Below are 16,302 nucleotides of genomic sequence, written 5' to 3'. Positions count from 1 at the left end.
ATAATGAATGCATCCAAATTATACATCTTTTGCGTGTCAAATCAAGAAGTAATAGTTAAAGCAGTGCTGAATTTGAGAGAATGATTACTAAGACCAATTCCTTGTACATTAGAATTTACACAAGAAATATAGAGTTCTAATTTGCGTTGAAATTCTGTTGTAATAAAATTCAATTGACTTGCAGAATCTAAAAGAGCACGAGCTTCATGAGGACGATTCATAGAATCAAAAACAATAATTTTTGCTGTTGATAGAATGACCATTGTTTGTGACAACGCCCGACATGACAATGAGCTAACAATAGGCAAATGTATTGAACAATGTGACACTGACAAACCTTCTTGTGGTGATGTTGATGGTGAATCAACAGATTTCTTCATTATACTAAACTTATTCACATCTGATTCCTTTGTCAATTCTATACTGTCACGATGTAAACTAGAATGATGATGTTTTCCACAAAATAAACATGATTTTGTGCACTTACAATATTTTGATATGTGCTGAGATGATAAACAGTTCACACACAGATTCTTTTCCTTAAACGTCGCGAATCTATTAGCGGTAGATAAGCTTTTGTACACTGGGCATGAATATAATTGATGTACTTCACTGCACATTACACATTTTGGCAGTTGATAATTATCATTGTTTTTCTTGACAAAGAAATAATGTGGAAGCTTATTATTTGTTCTTGTTTTTTCTTTCATTGAAGAGCTTTCTGGAAAATAATTTTTTGGGCTACGAGATAGAATCTTTTCATTTCCACTGATAAAAGTTAACAATTTATCATAAGTTGGAATTTTGTCTTTTCTTGAATCCATTTCAAAAGAAATCACCGTTGCTGGATCTAGTTTTGAGAGAGCTAGTTGAAGAATAATGAAATCTGTTAAATCATTTGGTTTGAGAGCTTTAATAGCATCTACTGATGCTACGAAATTTTGTAGAGATTATTCTAATCCATTAGATGATTGACTTTTGATAGGTTTGAAGTCAATTATCATATTCAGATAATAAGAAGCTAAGTTTCTTTTGTCTTGATATCTATCAAGACTAGGAATAGGATAATTTTCTGCGGTAGGCAATATTCCAGATGTTAAAGATAAAGCCTTCTTACTTAATTTTCCAATGAGGTACCTAATTTTATCACAATCTGTAAGATTTGTATTTTCGTGAATATTCGTTCTAAAACTTTCATAGAATGTGGGCCATTCTGAAACTTCTCCTGAAAATCCAGGGAGTTCTAAAATTGGTAATTTTATTTTTGGTTTTATTTCAGATACTAATTTACTTTCAGTAGACAATTTTGTTTAATTTTTTTTCTCCTGTGATAGAATAGCCTTCTCTACTCTTACAATATAGCAGTATAAATCTTTGAAAGAGTCTACAGCTTGAAAATTAGGTTGAAACTCGTTATTGATTTCAAGAGTTAATTCATTTATTTCGTTCATTAAAGATCGAAATTCATCTCTAGTTTCTTTGATAGTACCTATTTTATTTAAAAATATATTTCTATTACCAGAAACTGAAAGATTTTTGCTTACATCATAAGTCTGCAGTACTCTTTGAAATAATTGATTTTCCCTAGCTTCTAGAATTCGTAATCTTTTTTCATTAGCAGACATGATAGTTACCGATTGTTGTTCATTGGTCATTTTGATGGACGTTTATTGCCTACGATAGATAAGCGATTCTACAAAATCATACATGATTTTTGTGTATCAGACAGGCAAGGCATTTTGAAATTTGAGAAAGTGATATTAAAAAAAAATATATATATTTTTATAGAATGAAGTAATATTAAAAAAAAAAATGTAAATTATAATAGAATAAAGTAATTTGAAATAAATGTGGCTTTGTGCGACCACAAATCCGGTGCGGAGCGAACCAAATGGTGGGGCGGTAATAGCATTGAAATAAGTGGACTGTATATTGCGAATATTAATCAAGAAACATAAATAACTCACCCATTGGTTGATCAAAATAAGGAGATACTGTACTACCTGCGGGTTTCCAGAAATATGAGAATAAAGTATCAAGCGTTGTAGTATTAATGGTGGAGAACAAATTTAGTGTTGAGTTGTCTCACTGAGGAAAGCGATTCCACAACTAACTAAAAAAGGGGAAAAGTGAATATTGGCCTTGTAGCCGACCGGTTGCTATCTCATCTTCCCTGCCTGTCTGATAATACTTGATTGCTGGCCTCTACACTCTCTCTCTCTCTCTCTCTCTCTACATCTATTGCTTAATAATCTAATGCTATACTGTCAGATTAAAGTGAATCCATATCTCTATAGAGAGGTCAATGATCTAAGTTCTTTTATATTTTTATCTGCAGTATTGTACAAGCATTTCCAAAGTTCATCGAAATTTGTAACAACAGATGATGGCAAAACATTTGTACAACCATAATGTAGATGACCTGTATCTAGTATATCGAGTAATTCAAATATCTCAGATAAAATTGGAAAGTGCACATTTTCTGTTTTTGTTAACAGCAAATCAGCATCTTGACATCCTGTTGAAAATTCAATATTCTTCACAATCGCATCAAATTCGTTAAATGAAATTGCCATCAAGAGACAAGTTAATTTTTTGAATTTTGAAAAACCATAACACTGCATGTTAACGCCTCCCTGTTTGGCACGTGTCTCTGTTCTATAAATTGACAACGTACATGCCGTGTACTTGTTAGCATCAACAGATGGTTGAAGGGGGCATGTCTCACTTGTATAAAAAGATCACGGCACATGTGCTGGTGTTGTCAGGTCTAGCTCTGAGCAGCTACTAAACTAAAAAGTGAGTGGGATATTGGAATGAAAAATCTTTTGAACACAGAAAAAGTTTATTTACACATTTCACCACAACTATTCATAATTTCATCTTCAATTTCAATTAACTTATCTATACACAAATTATGAGGACAATAATAACAAAGATAGTCTCTTATGTCATTTAAATTAACCGTGCTTAGAAAAATGTCTTTTAATTGTTTTGCCAAACTATAATTTTTACGAGTTGATTTCCTAATTGCACTTTCACACTCATCATACCAATCAATACAGTTCTTTAAACTCACTTCCAACTCGTTGTCAGCAGCCAACCACTTTCTTGGGTCCATGATAATCGAATGAACAAAACTAAGTGTAGGCTGGGACTATTATAGAGTAATTAAGCAGTCTTTCTTCATTAATTGTAGACAGGCAACATGTACGTGCTTTCAGGCAACGAGCGAAGTTTCTTTTCTGCAAATTCGTGTACATTGCAGCCATTTTCATACTTTGCATTGGATTGTTTTCACACATGAAATTAATTGTTTGATACATATTGTTAAACAACAAAGAATTATAATGTTGAGCACTGAACAAAGCACATCTTCCATCAGGTCTATTTTTATGAATGTTACACACACCATAACACCATGAACTAGTGAAAAAGCTGAAATCAGGTTTTGCAAAATCCTCTGGTATATATTGAACGTTAGTATGCAATCTTCTTAAAAACTTTGCTTTCTCAGTTCCTTTTGTGAGAATTTTTTCATAACCTACAAGGTAATCACGTATTAATGAGTCAGTGTATTCTGAATCTCCATCTTCCCATTTTATTTTATGATAGTGACGTTCTAACCATGTTACATTGTTATACAATTTTGCACTCAATTCCGTCTTTGCAAATGGTGATTTGAAATGGAATACAATATAATTATCAAACTGATCAATTATGGCAAGTCCTTACAAAATAATTTGATTACAATCTTGTTTAAACCAGTGAAGATCAACTGTAGCAATTTTCGTAGTCGTCTGCTTGTCCACTTCTTTCTGTTTAGCAGGCTCATCGAATCGGCCATCTTTCTCCCCCTCCTCCTCCTCCCGTTTCTGCTCCTCCACTTCCTGTGGCTTCTGGATCGGTGTACTGCACCTTGGCTCATAATAAAAACTATCAGAATCAAGATCACATTGGATACCAATAAAGTTTGCACTTTGTTCTTACTCTCCAAAATATCAGAACACAAAGAATAGGACATTTTAGATGTCACCTGTTGAAAGGTGAAACTGATAAAGAGCCAAATTTGTCAGGGTGCACACCTCATATGATATTGCGCACATTTCACTCTATCAATAAAATTACTGAACTTCTTTCACCATGCTCGTCAGAGGTGTGTACTCCATCACATGATCGCTAATTGAAACGCAATGAGGGCAAGTATTTGCAGGTACTGCAGTATTAAATTCCATTTCAATACGAACATCTGTCAAAGATTTCATATGACTTGTTTGGTGTGAACAATCCACAACAACCAGCAGTGTTGAATCACAAAACGTCTTAAAGTTGATTTCTGTTCTGAGTTCACTATTGATTGTATGATTATAATAAGAGGGAGCAAAATATAGAAACATTCTGTACATTAGTTCCTTTTCACCTAGCAGATTTTTGTATGGATAATACTCGCTGTTCAAATATACTCTCACATTGTAAATATCACAGCTATCGAAATTAGATATTGATTTTTCAATTTTATTCTTACAATTGGCTTGAAGTGCAATTATAATGTATTTTGGACTATCAAAAACCGATGTTGTGCGGACTGCCCAAGAATGGTTAAGTGAATTTTGCAAATTTGTTAATTCACAAATTTCCCAATGGCGAAAACTTAATTTCAGTGGAGTGTCAGCATTGAGCAGTCTCAAAAATTTCAGTCTTACGTGATCTTCTAAAGTTATGTAGGGCATTCTCTATTGCAGTTTTGTAATTTTCACACTAATGCTTGTTCCAGTCACAGACTCAACGCAATTGAGGTCCATTGGTGACCTCAATAAGACGAGTTCCTGTTTCAAATTTAAAATTATTCTTTGAAAATCTTCAAAAAACGGGAGGACTAATTTCAGTGGTACACAGAAAGTGAATTTATTATCTGTTAGCGCATATCCTGCTCTGTCAAAACCAGCCAACTGATATGTGTTTTTATCAAGCTTACTCTTCACAAGTATAGCTTCAATTGTAGATGTTAATCCAATCAATCTTGATTTAGAAATTTGTTGACCTGCTAATTCATATTGTATTTCGTCAAAAAGGTTACGGATTATGTTACTGCTCAATTTATAGTCTGCCGCAACCAGTGGGTCAGCTGCCACTGCTCCCGGTTTTGTACAGCTAACCGTTCCCTAAATGAATATAAATGATTTGCAAGGTAAAGAATAGACATCTAAAGAATTGAACGTTAGCCGTATCTGAACGTGGATTGGAAACAAGATAACCCATTACGTTTACTTTTGTTTTTCACATATGTGCAACCCAATTGTAATTGTATCTCCACAGAAATCAATAAACGATCCATTCTGGTCTGTTACCTTTACATTAATAGTTTGAATTCGATGAGTATTCAAAGGTACATAAATAATTGGTGATGGTACTTTGTTTATTAAATAATTGCTAGGAACTTTGGCAAAAATTCGTAGATTTTATGTTTTTGTTTTCCATTGGAGTATCTACCACATGCTAAATTACACTCAAGTACTGTAGTATACCAGAAACCAGATGTTATGCAAAACAGATGACATAAATCAGTTATGATATTTAATAGTTTGTTGATTGGAATTCACTCGATCCTACATGTTTTAATAGAGATTACACACGTTGAGTATTAATCTTTGAGAGTTATTTATTTCTAATATTCTACATGGCGCAGTCGGTAAATAAAAATCACAGCAAATGTCAACCATTTGACAGAACAACCGGAGATTGGATATATTGGCACGAAAGGTTCAAGATTTTCCTACGAAATGGAAACATCAAAAACGAAGAAAAAAAACGAGACTTACTACTTGAGAATCTGGGACCACAACCATTCAAGATAGTTTTTGATTCTATGCATCCGACCCCCATAAACAACATTGGATTTAATGATGCGATAGAAGTCTTAAACAAATACTACACGAAACCACAAGCACCTCTATCCCAGAGAGTTTGTTTTTCTTGACGATTCCGGAATGAAGGTGAGACCATAACTCAATTTGAACTAGATTCAAGGTTTCTCGCAAGAAATTGTAATTTTGGTGATAACCTGGATGAACGTTTAAGAGATCAGTTCATATAAGGCATCAACAACGATAGTTGGCAACTTGAGTTATTGAGAATGCATGCATCAACACAAACAACTTTTACAAAAATAGTAGAATCAGCAAAATTGCTAGAAACCGTTAACCTTCAACAGCAAGAAATTAAAAACAGTTCTACAAATTTGAATAGAGTAAAAATTTCTGATAAAAATCAGGCAATGGAATCTAACCCTCAAAAGTACAACAAAAAATATGAAAAGAAATCATCTCTAAAATTGAACAAAAATACACATTGTCTCCGTTGTGGAAACCGGCAACATTCTGATGGTGTCATGTGCACTGCAAATAACAAATTTTGTAAAGCTTGCGGAGGTAAGAACCATTTTGCTAGAGCATGTCTAAAAGTAGGGAACGCTACAATTGTAAAAGACAAACAGATAAATCAGGTCCGCAAAAATTTATCAATAGAAGATGACAACCTGTCACTTTCCGATATTGAACAGATAAGAACTCTGAAAAAAGGCTGTAAACTAATGGTGAACGTTAAACTCAACAACAACACAGTGAAAATGCTGTATGATCCAGGTGCCGATTACAGCGTTATTAACGAGAAATTATGGAAAAAAATTGGAAGTCCCATTTTAAAACCAACAAGAAACCTCACGGCATACAGAGGGATTGACATTGAAACACTTGGAGAAACACATATAAATGTCAATGCTTTTGGTGACTCCAGGAAATTACCAGTAATTGTTATAAAGTAAGATGACATACCTTTGTTTGGACTTAATTGGGTCCTCAAATTCAATCTACCCTTACCTCCCGGTGCTGAAATATGCTCAGTAAAAAAAACGATAAGCTCTCCACAAAAAAAGAACTCAGTTTTGGTAAATAAAATAATCACAGATTTTTCTGATGTTTTCAATCCAAATCTGAGAACAATAAAGAACTGCAAGGTACTTTTCCACATGTCAAAAAATGCCATACCAATAGTTGCAAAACCACGTCCAGTTCCGTTTTCCTTAAGAAAAGCAGTAGAAATGGAACTACAACGTTGAGTAGACAGTAATGTACTATCACCTGTGAACACAAGTGAAGAACCTATCACATGGTCCTCACCAATAGTTATTGTGGTGAAACCTACAGGAGCAGTCCGGATATGTGCTGATTTTAAAACCACCATAAACAAGTTTATAAGTGCAGACAACTATCCCTTACCTAGGTTTGAAGAAATCACTTCAAAACTTACAGGAGGGAAAGAATTCACAATTATTGATTTGAAGGATGCATATCTACAAATGGAAGTTGATACTTCTGTACAAAAGTATCTCACTATTTCTACTCATAAAGGATTTTTCAGATATTCACGTCTTCCTTTTGGGATAAAAATAGCAACAGCAGCTTTTCAGTGTAAAATGGATCAAATCTTGGCTGGCTTGGAAGGCGTTGCATGTCTTTTAGACGATGTAATAATAACAGCTCCCACAAGAGAAGAACACATTAACAGAGTCAGGGAAGTGTTAAAACGTTTTGAAAACAATGGACTTCGAGTACAAACCACAAAATGTAAATGGTTTGAGGAATCAGTGAACTATTTGGGACACAGAATAGATCAAACAGGTATACACCCCACAACTGAACACATCAAAGCCGTAGAAGATATGCCATCACCGAAAAATGTCAAAGAACTAAGATCCTTCTTGGGATCAATCAACTACTACAGTAAATTTGTTCCACTTCAAAAAGGAGCAAATTGGCACTGGGATAAAAAACATGAACAAATTGCTACAAAATTGAGACATTTATTAACAACATCAGATACTTTAGCTCATTATGATGAATCACTTCCTCTAATTTTTGCCACAGATGCAAGTGAAGTCGGATTAGGTGCAGCTCTTTTTCACAGATATACTGATGGTACTGAAAGGCCAATTTTGTTCGCATCAAGACGACTCGTCAAAGCTGAAAAACGGTACAGTGTGATTTAAAAAGAAGCATTAGGTTTAATTTTTGGAGTAACACATTTTGAAAAGTTCCTCTATGGAAGACACTTTGAGATTTGTACTGATCATAAAGCTTTAGTGAAAGTTTTCGGTGAAAATGACTCTATTCCAAAAGTTGTTTCCAACCGTATTGCTAGATGGGCTTTAATTTTGAGCTCATACGACTACTCAATAAATTATTACAGAGGTGCAGATAATGCAACGGCGGATATGCTATCAAGGTTTCCTTTGGAAAATGTATTGAAGTCAAAAAACGAAAAGTTAGGGGAAAACAATAGAGCACATCTTTTCCACCTTTGATTTCAAGATAAACCATTATCAACAAAGAGCTTACAAGAAACAACAAAACATGACACAACACTTGCAAAGGTTACAAACTATCTCCGAAGTGGTTGGACAACAGATACAAATGTAAACAAAGAACTACTACCATATTACAATAAACGAGAAGAACTATCATTTGAAAATGGCATACTCCTCTGGTCAGGTCGTTTAGTCATACCCACAAGATTAAGAACAAAAGTACTACAAATTCTTCATGAAGGTCATCCAGGAATTGTAGCAATGAAAGGAAAAACATGATTCCAAGTATGGTGGCCTGGACTGGACAAAGATTTAGAGGAACATGTAAAACACTACACCGCATGTCAAGAAAACAGAAACAGAGATGTTGAGATGCCACTTTTCTCATGGACTCTTCCAACAGAAGTGTGGTCTAGAATCCACATAGATTTCGCAGGACCATTTTCAGGAAAATGTGGTTAGTCGTTGTAGATGCTAGATCGAAATGGCTCAAAGTAATACCCATGTCAACAACCACAACAAAATCCACGATCAATATATTACAAGATCTATTTTCTAAATTTGGCTACCCAAGAATAATTGTTAGTGACAACGGTCCTCAACTGACTTCGTATGAATTCCAAAATTTCTGCAAAGAACTGAACATAAAACATGCACGTATCACCCCATATCACCCAAAAAGCAATGGATTGGCGGAGCATTGTGTACGAACGTTCAGAGAACGTATGGGAATTTCAAAAGGAAGTACTGGCACCTTACAAGAAAAACTAAATGAATTTTTATTCGCTCATAGAACATCCCCAAAGAGAGCAATGAGAAAAACACCTGCTTTTATGATGTTCGGTCGCGAGTTACGCTGCAAAATAGATCTATTACTACCAGATGTTAACGACAGAGTAGACGAAGAGTTAGTTAGACAAGGGAACAGCAAGCCGAGAGTCAACGCAAAGGTGTTCTGAGAGGGCAATGGCGTATGGGTACTAGACAGATCAGGCAAAAGCTACAAAAGAGGAAAAATCGTTGAAGTAAATGGACCATACTCATACCTAGTGAATGTTGAGGAAACAATGAGAAGATGCCACGCAGATCAACTGCGATATGCAGATTGAACTTAAGAAGAAAGGGGGAAGATGTAGTATACCAGAAACCAGATGTTATGCAAAACAGATGACATAAATCAGTTATAATATTTAATAGTTTGTTGATTGGAATTCACTCGATCCTACATGTTTTAATAGAGATTACACACATTGAGTATTAATCTTTGAGACTTATTTATTTCTAATATCCTACAAGTACAATACTGCCAATGCTTGTTATGTTAACCAAATGCTGAGAATGATGCCATTTATTTGCTTGCAAAACAACATTATCAAAACCGAGTATCTTAGCAATCAAATCAGCACGTGTTAAATCGATAGCTCTATCAGAATGAATTTCAATCTTCATAGTATTTGTGTTTGCACGTATAATGAGTTTATTCTTCTTCTCATCAATATTCAATTTATTCTTTAATGATTTTATAATATCCTCAACTTCATATGCACCCGTATCCAGCTCAATTAATCTATCACCATATTTGAAGCTGGAATTTGTTCCTTTTTTAACGTTTGCAATACTATTGTAACTACAAAAATTAATCAATCCAATTCCCCATTGACGATTTTTATCCAATTCTATAATTTCTTGTAAATGCTAATAGAGGTAACTTGTGTTAGATCTCAATGAAATAACAACCATCTTGTAATGTGTTCAGCACAAACACTTAATTACAACTGATTCGCAGGAAACAATAACGTAAGATGACCACAAAAATCACTATTTAATGGCTGCATGTGCTCTACATTATGAAATATATTTACTCTAATTTCTTCTTTCCAATATTTGTCTAATCCATATGGTGGCTGTAAATTTCCAATTGGATCAAAAAACCAAACATTAGAGCCGACTTTTTCATATGCAACCCAATGCATATCATCCTTGCTTTGCCTGGCCAAATTCACAATACCATTCTCGTTTTTTAGAATTTTTTTGGGTAATGCATCTAGCATATATTACCTCTTAGCCGAATCTGTAATAATTTCGACCAATCAATCAAATCATAATTACTCAATTCTCCTTCAATATTCATGTCTTCTTCTTCTTCTTCCTACTCTTCTTTGTTGTTCTACATTTCTTAACTTGTTCTTGGGGGAATAAATTCACACCATTTGATGATGGTGGTGGTGGAGGGGGTGAAATTGAAATTCTTCCACCACTTATTGGAGGATAAGGTTTCCAAAAATACCCTTTTCCTGGAATATGCTCTTTCAACTGAGCTATAGCTTTGCGTCTAATATCATTACTATAACTTCTCCTCTCATGCTTCCTCTTCACATTCTTCTTCTTCTTTCTCAAAGAACCACCAAACGCTGCTTTAGCTTCCATGACGTTTATAACAAGATAGCTAAGTGCTTTCTCAGCAAGGGGTGTTTTTGGATTTTTGAATATCTCCCACGCTGCGCTCGCTAGAGCCAGAGACAAGAATAATATAGGAGACATTCCATGCAATGGTAATTTCTGGTTGCAAATTTTGCTAGCGAGATCTGTCGGAGCTTTATGGGAATTGAATTATTACTCAGGCTAGTTAGTGGCGTTTGTAGCGGAAAAGTTGTGTACTTGAGAAATAGCAACTGGTTTTTAAGCATTGTGAGGTTGGTCAGGGTTTTTGTGTCTGAGTAGGGAGAGAGTGAGAAAACTTTATGCTTTCTCAGCACTACCGCTGAGAATGAATTTTTGTTTTATTGCTCGCTCATATTCCATTTCTGCCGGCACCAATCATTTTCTTCAAAACACGGACCAGAGCCTGTGCTCCGAGTAAACCAGCAGTGTTTCAGTGTGCGCGCATTATTCTATTTTGTACTGATTGAAAGACTGGAGATTCTTCAACCTCTGTTGTATACCTATTTCCTATTCTTGGTAAGTAAACTTGTTTATAATATTTAATTACGAACAAATCAAGTTAACATTGATATTTGGAAAAAATATCAAATTGATAACCTATTGTCATTACATGTTTCATTTTCTATTCTCTTTGAGCTCTAAGGTGCTAGTAATGAGAATTATTCAATCCAATATTAATTATTGTAGCTCACTCAACAAAATTGACCACATTTTTTCTTTGTAAACTCTCCAAAGATGGACTGTCAATATGATGAAATACTTTATATTAATATGACTGAGAAATATTGCAAGCAAACCAAGGGCGATTAACAATAATATTATCATGGAAGCTGTCAAAAAAATATTGCCTGAGAAGGTGTCGGATTTTGTCTGCATGCAACTGTCACATGCAAATAAAAAAAATTGTACATGGACAGAAGGTGAAAAGACACAAGCTCTAGCTATGAGGTAAGTGTTTCCATAATAGGATGAAATCCATGATAATATTGAAATAGGGAAAAATCTGGTGTGGCGCACTCACACATCTGTCCTTGCCATTATGAAAATTTCCATTATATTCTTAAAATCAATCAGCTGATGAGATCAATTCTGCTATCTCTTCCACTGAATGATTTAATTTAATAGAATCAACCAAGTTACCTAGAATACATTCTAGGTACATTGGAACCAAAAGTTGCCTCTCTCATTAAGTTTGCATTATTTGAATAATAACATTTTCTCGAATTTCGAGCTTATTTTCAATTTAAGATGAAAATGATACTGGACATTAATTTGTAGAGATTTCCAAGCTTAAACTTTTCTACTTAAAATGTTTCGTTCGAATTGTATCTGAAGCCTGTTAATTGGAAATCTAAAATCAAACTTTGCATGGATGAGGTTGAGCTCCTGAAATTTTTACAGATGTGGGACTTGTGGCAGTTGATAGAGCTTATCAATGACTATTTGTATATAGGTATAAATTGGATCAACATCATTGGAGCCGTTTTTGAGAAAATCACGAAATTCTTCCTATTCTTCTTCTTCTTCTCCTCCTTCCTCCTTTTCATCTTCTCCTTCTTCTTCTTCTTCTTCTTCTTCTTCATCATCTTCTTCTTCTTCCTATTGTTCTCCATTCTCTCTTCTTCGCAGAACTATTAATTATTATTATCTTTATTATCATCATTATTATCTTGAGGAAATCGCGAAATTCTTCCTATACTTCTTCTTCTTCTTCTTCTCTTTCCTCCTCTTCGCAGAACTATCAATTATTATTATCTTTATTGGATTAAATAATTGATTCACAACATTTTTGTAAGCGCAAGCGCATCTGACTCACAAATAAGGTCAATAATTATAGCTCCAGTTACACAAACAGGTTTGGTTAAGACATGTTCATAAAGTGTTGTATTGTAATCGAATTTTGTAATCTTGCAGATACAAATCTCCAGCACTATATGAACAGATGAGGAAAGATGGGTTCTAACTTAAAAGATTTTTTTTTTTAATCTGGAAAGACTCGAGTGATAAATAGAATGATTGATATATTTGCTGATTATTTCCAGTTTGCATAATGTTTCAAATGAACCAGCATCAGTATCAAACATTGACTAAAGACATTTGACATTTACAGATTTGAAAGGAACCCCTCAGTTCGGTTGTTCCGTCAGAATAAATGTATTGGCCATAAATTGTTAATATGCCTATTCATACAAGAATGCTGTAGAGTTTTCATTTATCATATTGTTAAATTGTGTACGATTCATTCATACTACTGTATATAGGAATAATTTGTTTCTTATGAAGTTTCAATTTAAAAATACAATAATTATTATTATTATTCTCCTATCCATTTCTTAATTTTTCATGAATAGTTATTATACCTTCTACAAATTAATGCAAACTCATACATTTCCCAGAGATTTCTTAGAAATTATATAGGTATAATAGGAATATTATTGTACTTTTGAGAAACTGTATAAATGGATTTGAAAATTCTTTTCAAAAGTGTTATAATCATTCTAAAAGAACCTTTCTCATAAGCTAGAGTGTATCCATTTCATATTCTGCATCATCTATTGAATAATCATTTATTCAATCCTGCAATCACAAGTAATTGAGTATTTTTCTATTGTTGAATAGAAGGCAATTTGCTTGGAAATCTGAAATGATCTCTCCTTGCATGGAGCAACTAAACAATTTCAAACAATGCATCTGTTGATGTAGCACTTTTTGTTGGATACGCAGCTGAGTAGAGTGCGTGGCCTTGAGCAAAGTCTGTGGATGTTCATACAAAAGCTGTGAATGGAAGAGTGTGTGTGTGAGAACTTTGAATTTTGAGCGGCAAGCTGAAGAAAGACAGGCAGCGCCATCTAGCTTGGGACGGCAGGAACTACGTGGAGCTTCGGCTCCGGGTAACAGCAAAATTAAGACCTATTCCCCCTATACCATGGGTTATCTCCTTACTTATCCTTCATCTATGCTAGAGCTCTGTCAGCTATGAACCATTCTTCTGTCTATGTCTCTACTATCCATTGTGAACTTATCAACAACAACAACAACAACAACAACTGTAAACAGGTAAGAATTGAAAACAATTTTTTATCAAAATATCTACACAATTTATTCACTACTACTGATACTACTTTAACACACATCTATACAATTTTTAACACATAATTGTATAGATATAAAAATTGTTGATGCTTAACAATTTTTATATTGGTCCAATTCCCCGACTTATGCGATACTAGCAATACCAAATTTTTACAACTTTTATTAAATTCTGCAATTTTTTCTGCACTGATGCAGGAAGCAAATCGTTGTGGTAAATATACCTCGCACTGCGATTTGCTTCCTACATTCCTAATTTTCAAAATAACACGCCGCCCATGTTTATTGCTGTCCTCCCTCGCACTGATGATGGGATACGGTACATCCTCCTTTAACTCTTTAAGTGGCACCCAGGGTTTGTGCACGGGTCATTGGTGAGCTGAACAAAGTCCATCTCATCCTCCTCCTCCTCTGCCCGCTGCACCTCCTTCATCAGGGGGACAAGTGATGAGTTGTCATCCACCACACATTTCTGTTGAAAAATATTTGATTAGTGTCTTAATTGTTTCAGAATTTCATCAAATCAGATTCGTCAAATCATACTAGAGAGCTTGATTAATAGATTCACTACACAATCTCAAAGTGAGTAATAACTTATGTATTGCAGAATCTGCCAACACTAATATCTTGTAATTCATTGTGAATACTTCAATTAATAATGTTGATCTAAAAGAATAATTCTCTGATTACTTTTAACAATAATATCTCAATTCAATTGTATCTCTAATCAGTTCAAAAATTATTCCCTTGCTATCAAATAATTCATGCATGACTGATCACTTTTAACAATAATTCTTTGCTATCAAATGATAATAATAATTATAATCAAAGACTTATATGTGTAAAGATTTTTTCCAATGATCGATTGTTTTATAAAAAATCTGTACACATACAAGTTAATAATATTTGTTGAAACTAACCTTTGTTTGTGAGAAGATTGCCTCGTCCTTGTCCCCGCTAACCTCAGCCTTGTCAAACACCAACCTCCTCTTCCCCTGCTTCTGCTTGATGTTGTTGCTCAGCGTTGTTAGCACAGCACACTGCGGTGCCCGGGTAGCAGGTGGAGCCAAGTGCTGAACTTGGCTGTCACCCAGTACAATCTCCCCATGCGATGGTGGCTCTATGGTGAGCGGTGAAGGAGGACCTGCAGCAGCGGAGGTGCCAGCAGCGAGGGCAGCTTTCTGCTGCCAGTAGTTGAGGATACGCTCCTGTGCCGGTGAGCTATCTGGGAGGATGAATGAGGACGAGGTTGACAATGACGAATTCATTTTGTATGAAAGTGAAGTAGAGTATGTAAAACACTCGAATGTGACTCTGATGTAAATGATAATTTTGCTCACATTACATCTGTTTATATAGCATGCATTTCTCTCTCTGTTCCAGGCTAATGCGAGTGAGAGGCACACGTGCTACAAGGTGAAAAAAAAATTCAAATTTCTCCCCTAGGACTCAGCATGAAGCAGTGCGTGCTGCTATATCCTCCCACATCATTATCAACATCATTCAGATTTGTAAGTATTCTCTCCTATAATGAAAAACCGTTACATTCACTCAAACATTTTTTGAATAGCACCACCTCTTGTGATGCTTATTGATTTCTAATATTATCAGTTATTAAATAATCCATTGTTTCCACAGCATTGGAGTGCTCACCTCACAACTCGGTTTCCCATCTCATAAGCAGTTGAGCTCTCATCAGGGAAACATACCTGAGACGTTACCTGACAATCGTGCCTACATCGAGAAGGAAGCATAGCCGGATAGACATCTATACCTGCACATCTATAGCCGAGGAGATACCTGTCATTCACGCATCAACCAACACATGTAAGTACATTTTCACTTTGATTTTATCCTCAGAGGGGAGTTGGAGGAGAGGAATAATTTTTCCTCAGAGGACAATTTTTGTCCTTGGAGGGGAGGATTTTTCTCCTCCAAGGACAAAAATCCTTCTACACCATAATGCAAGCATGCAATTTTTTTTTTTGCTCATCTTTAGGATGTGGTATATCTGGGTAATCTTCTCCTTCTCCTTCTTTCTCGCACTCTTCATGTAAACAAAATGGTAAATTTATTACTTTTTCAAATGGATTTTCGATAATATATTTGCAATAGACACATTGCAGATAGTGATTTATATGTAAGAAATAACCATTTCTCGCAAAATAGTCTGCTTTATCAGATAATGATTCACAATGGTCATAATGTAGATGACAATGATGATTTTCAAAATAAGAGTTAAAAGTTAAATATCTTTCTTCATATTGACGAAGAATATTATTATCGAAATTCTCCTCTCCAATTGTTATATTATCTTTCCTTCTCAATGCACAGTTCAGACTGTACCTTGCATGTTCTATTGCTGGTATGTCACTTTCTACCCATTTTCCCAAATAAATTGAACAAAA

General features: G+C 34.8%; 1 protein-coding gene across 1 annotated transcript; it reads right to left on the bottom strand.

The window, feature by feature from the left end:
- Nucleotides 1-14,041: 14,041 nt before the first annotated feature.
- Nucleotides 14,042-15,785, bottom strand: LOC120350894. The gene is made up of 2 exons (XM_039426111.1): nucleotides 14,815-15,785; nucleotides 14,042-14,366 (listed from the first exon to the last, which is right to left on the bottom strand). The coding sequence occupies exons 1-2, from the start codon at nucleotides 15,160-15,162 to the stop codon at nucleotides 14,226-14,228; spliced, it is 489 nt and encodes a 162-aa protein (XP_039282045.1). The 5' UTR covers nucleotides 15,163-15,785; the 3' UTR covers nucleotides 14,042-14,225.
- Between the last annotated feature and the right edge of the window lie 517 nt (nucleotides 15,786-16,302).

This window comes from Nilaparvata lugens, chromosome 4 (assembly GCF_014356525.2).
Source record: "Nilaparvata lugens isolate BPH chromosome 4, ASM1435652v1, whole genome shotgun sequence".
In the NCBI taxonomy this organism is placed as follows: domain Eukaryota; kingdom Metazoa; phylum Arthropoda; class Insecta; order Hemiptera; family Delphacidae; genus Nilaparvata; species Nilaparvata lugens.
The sequence above is the reverse complement of the archived record's forward strand: the minus strand, read 5'-3'. Positions and strand labels throughout refer to the sequence as shown.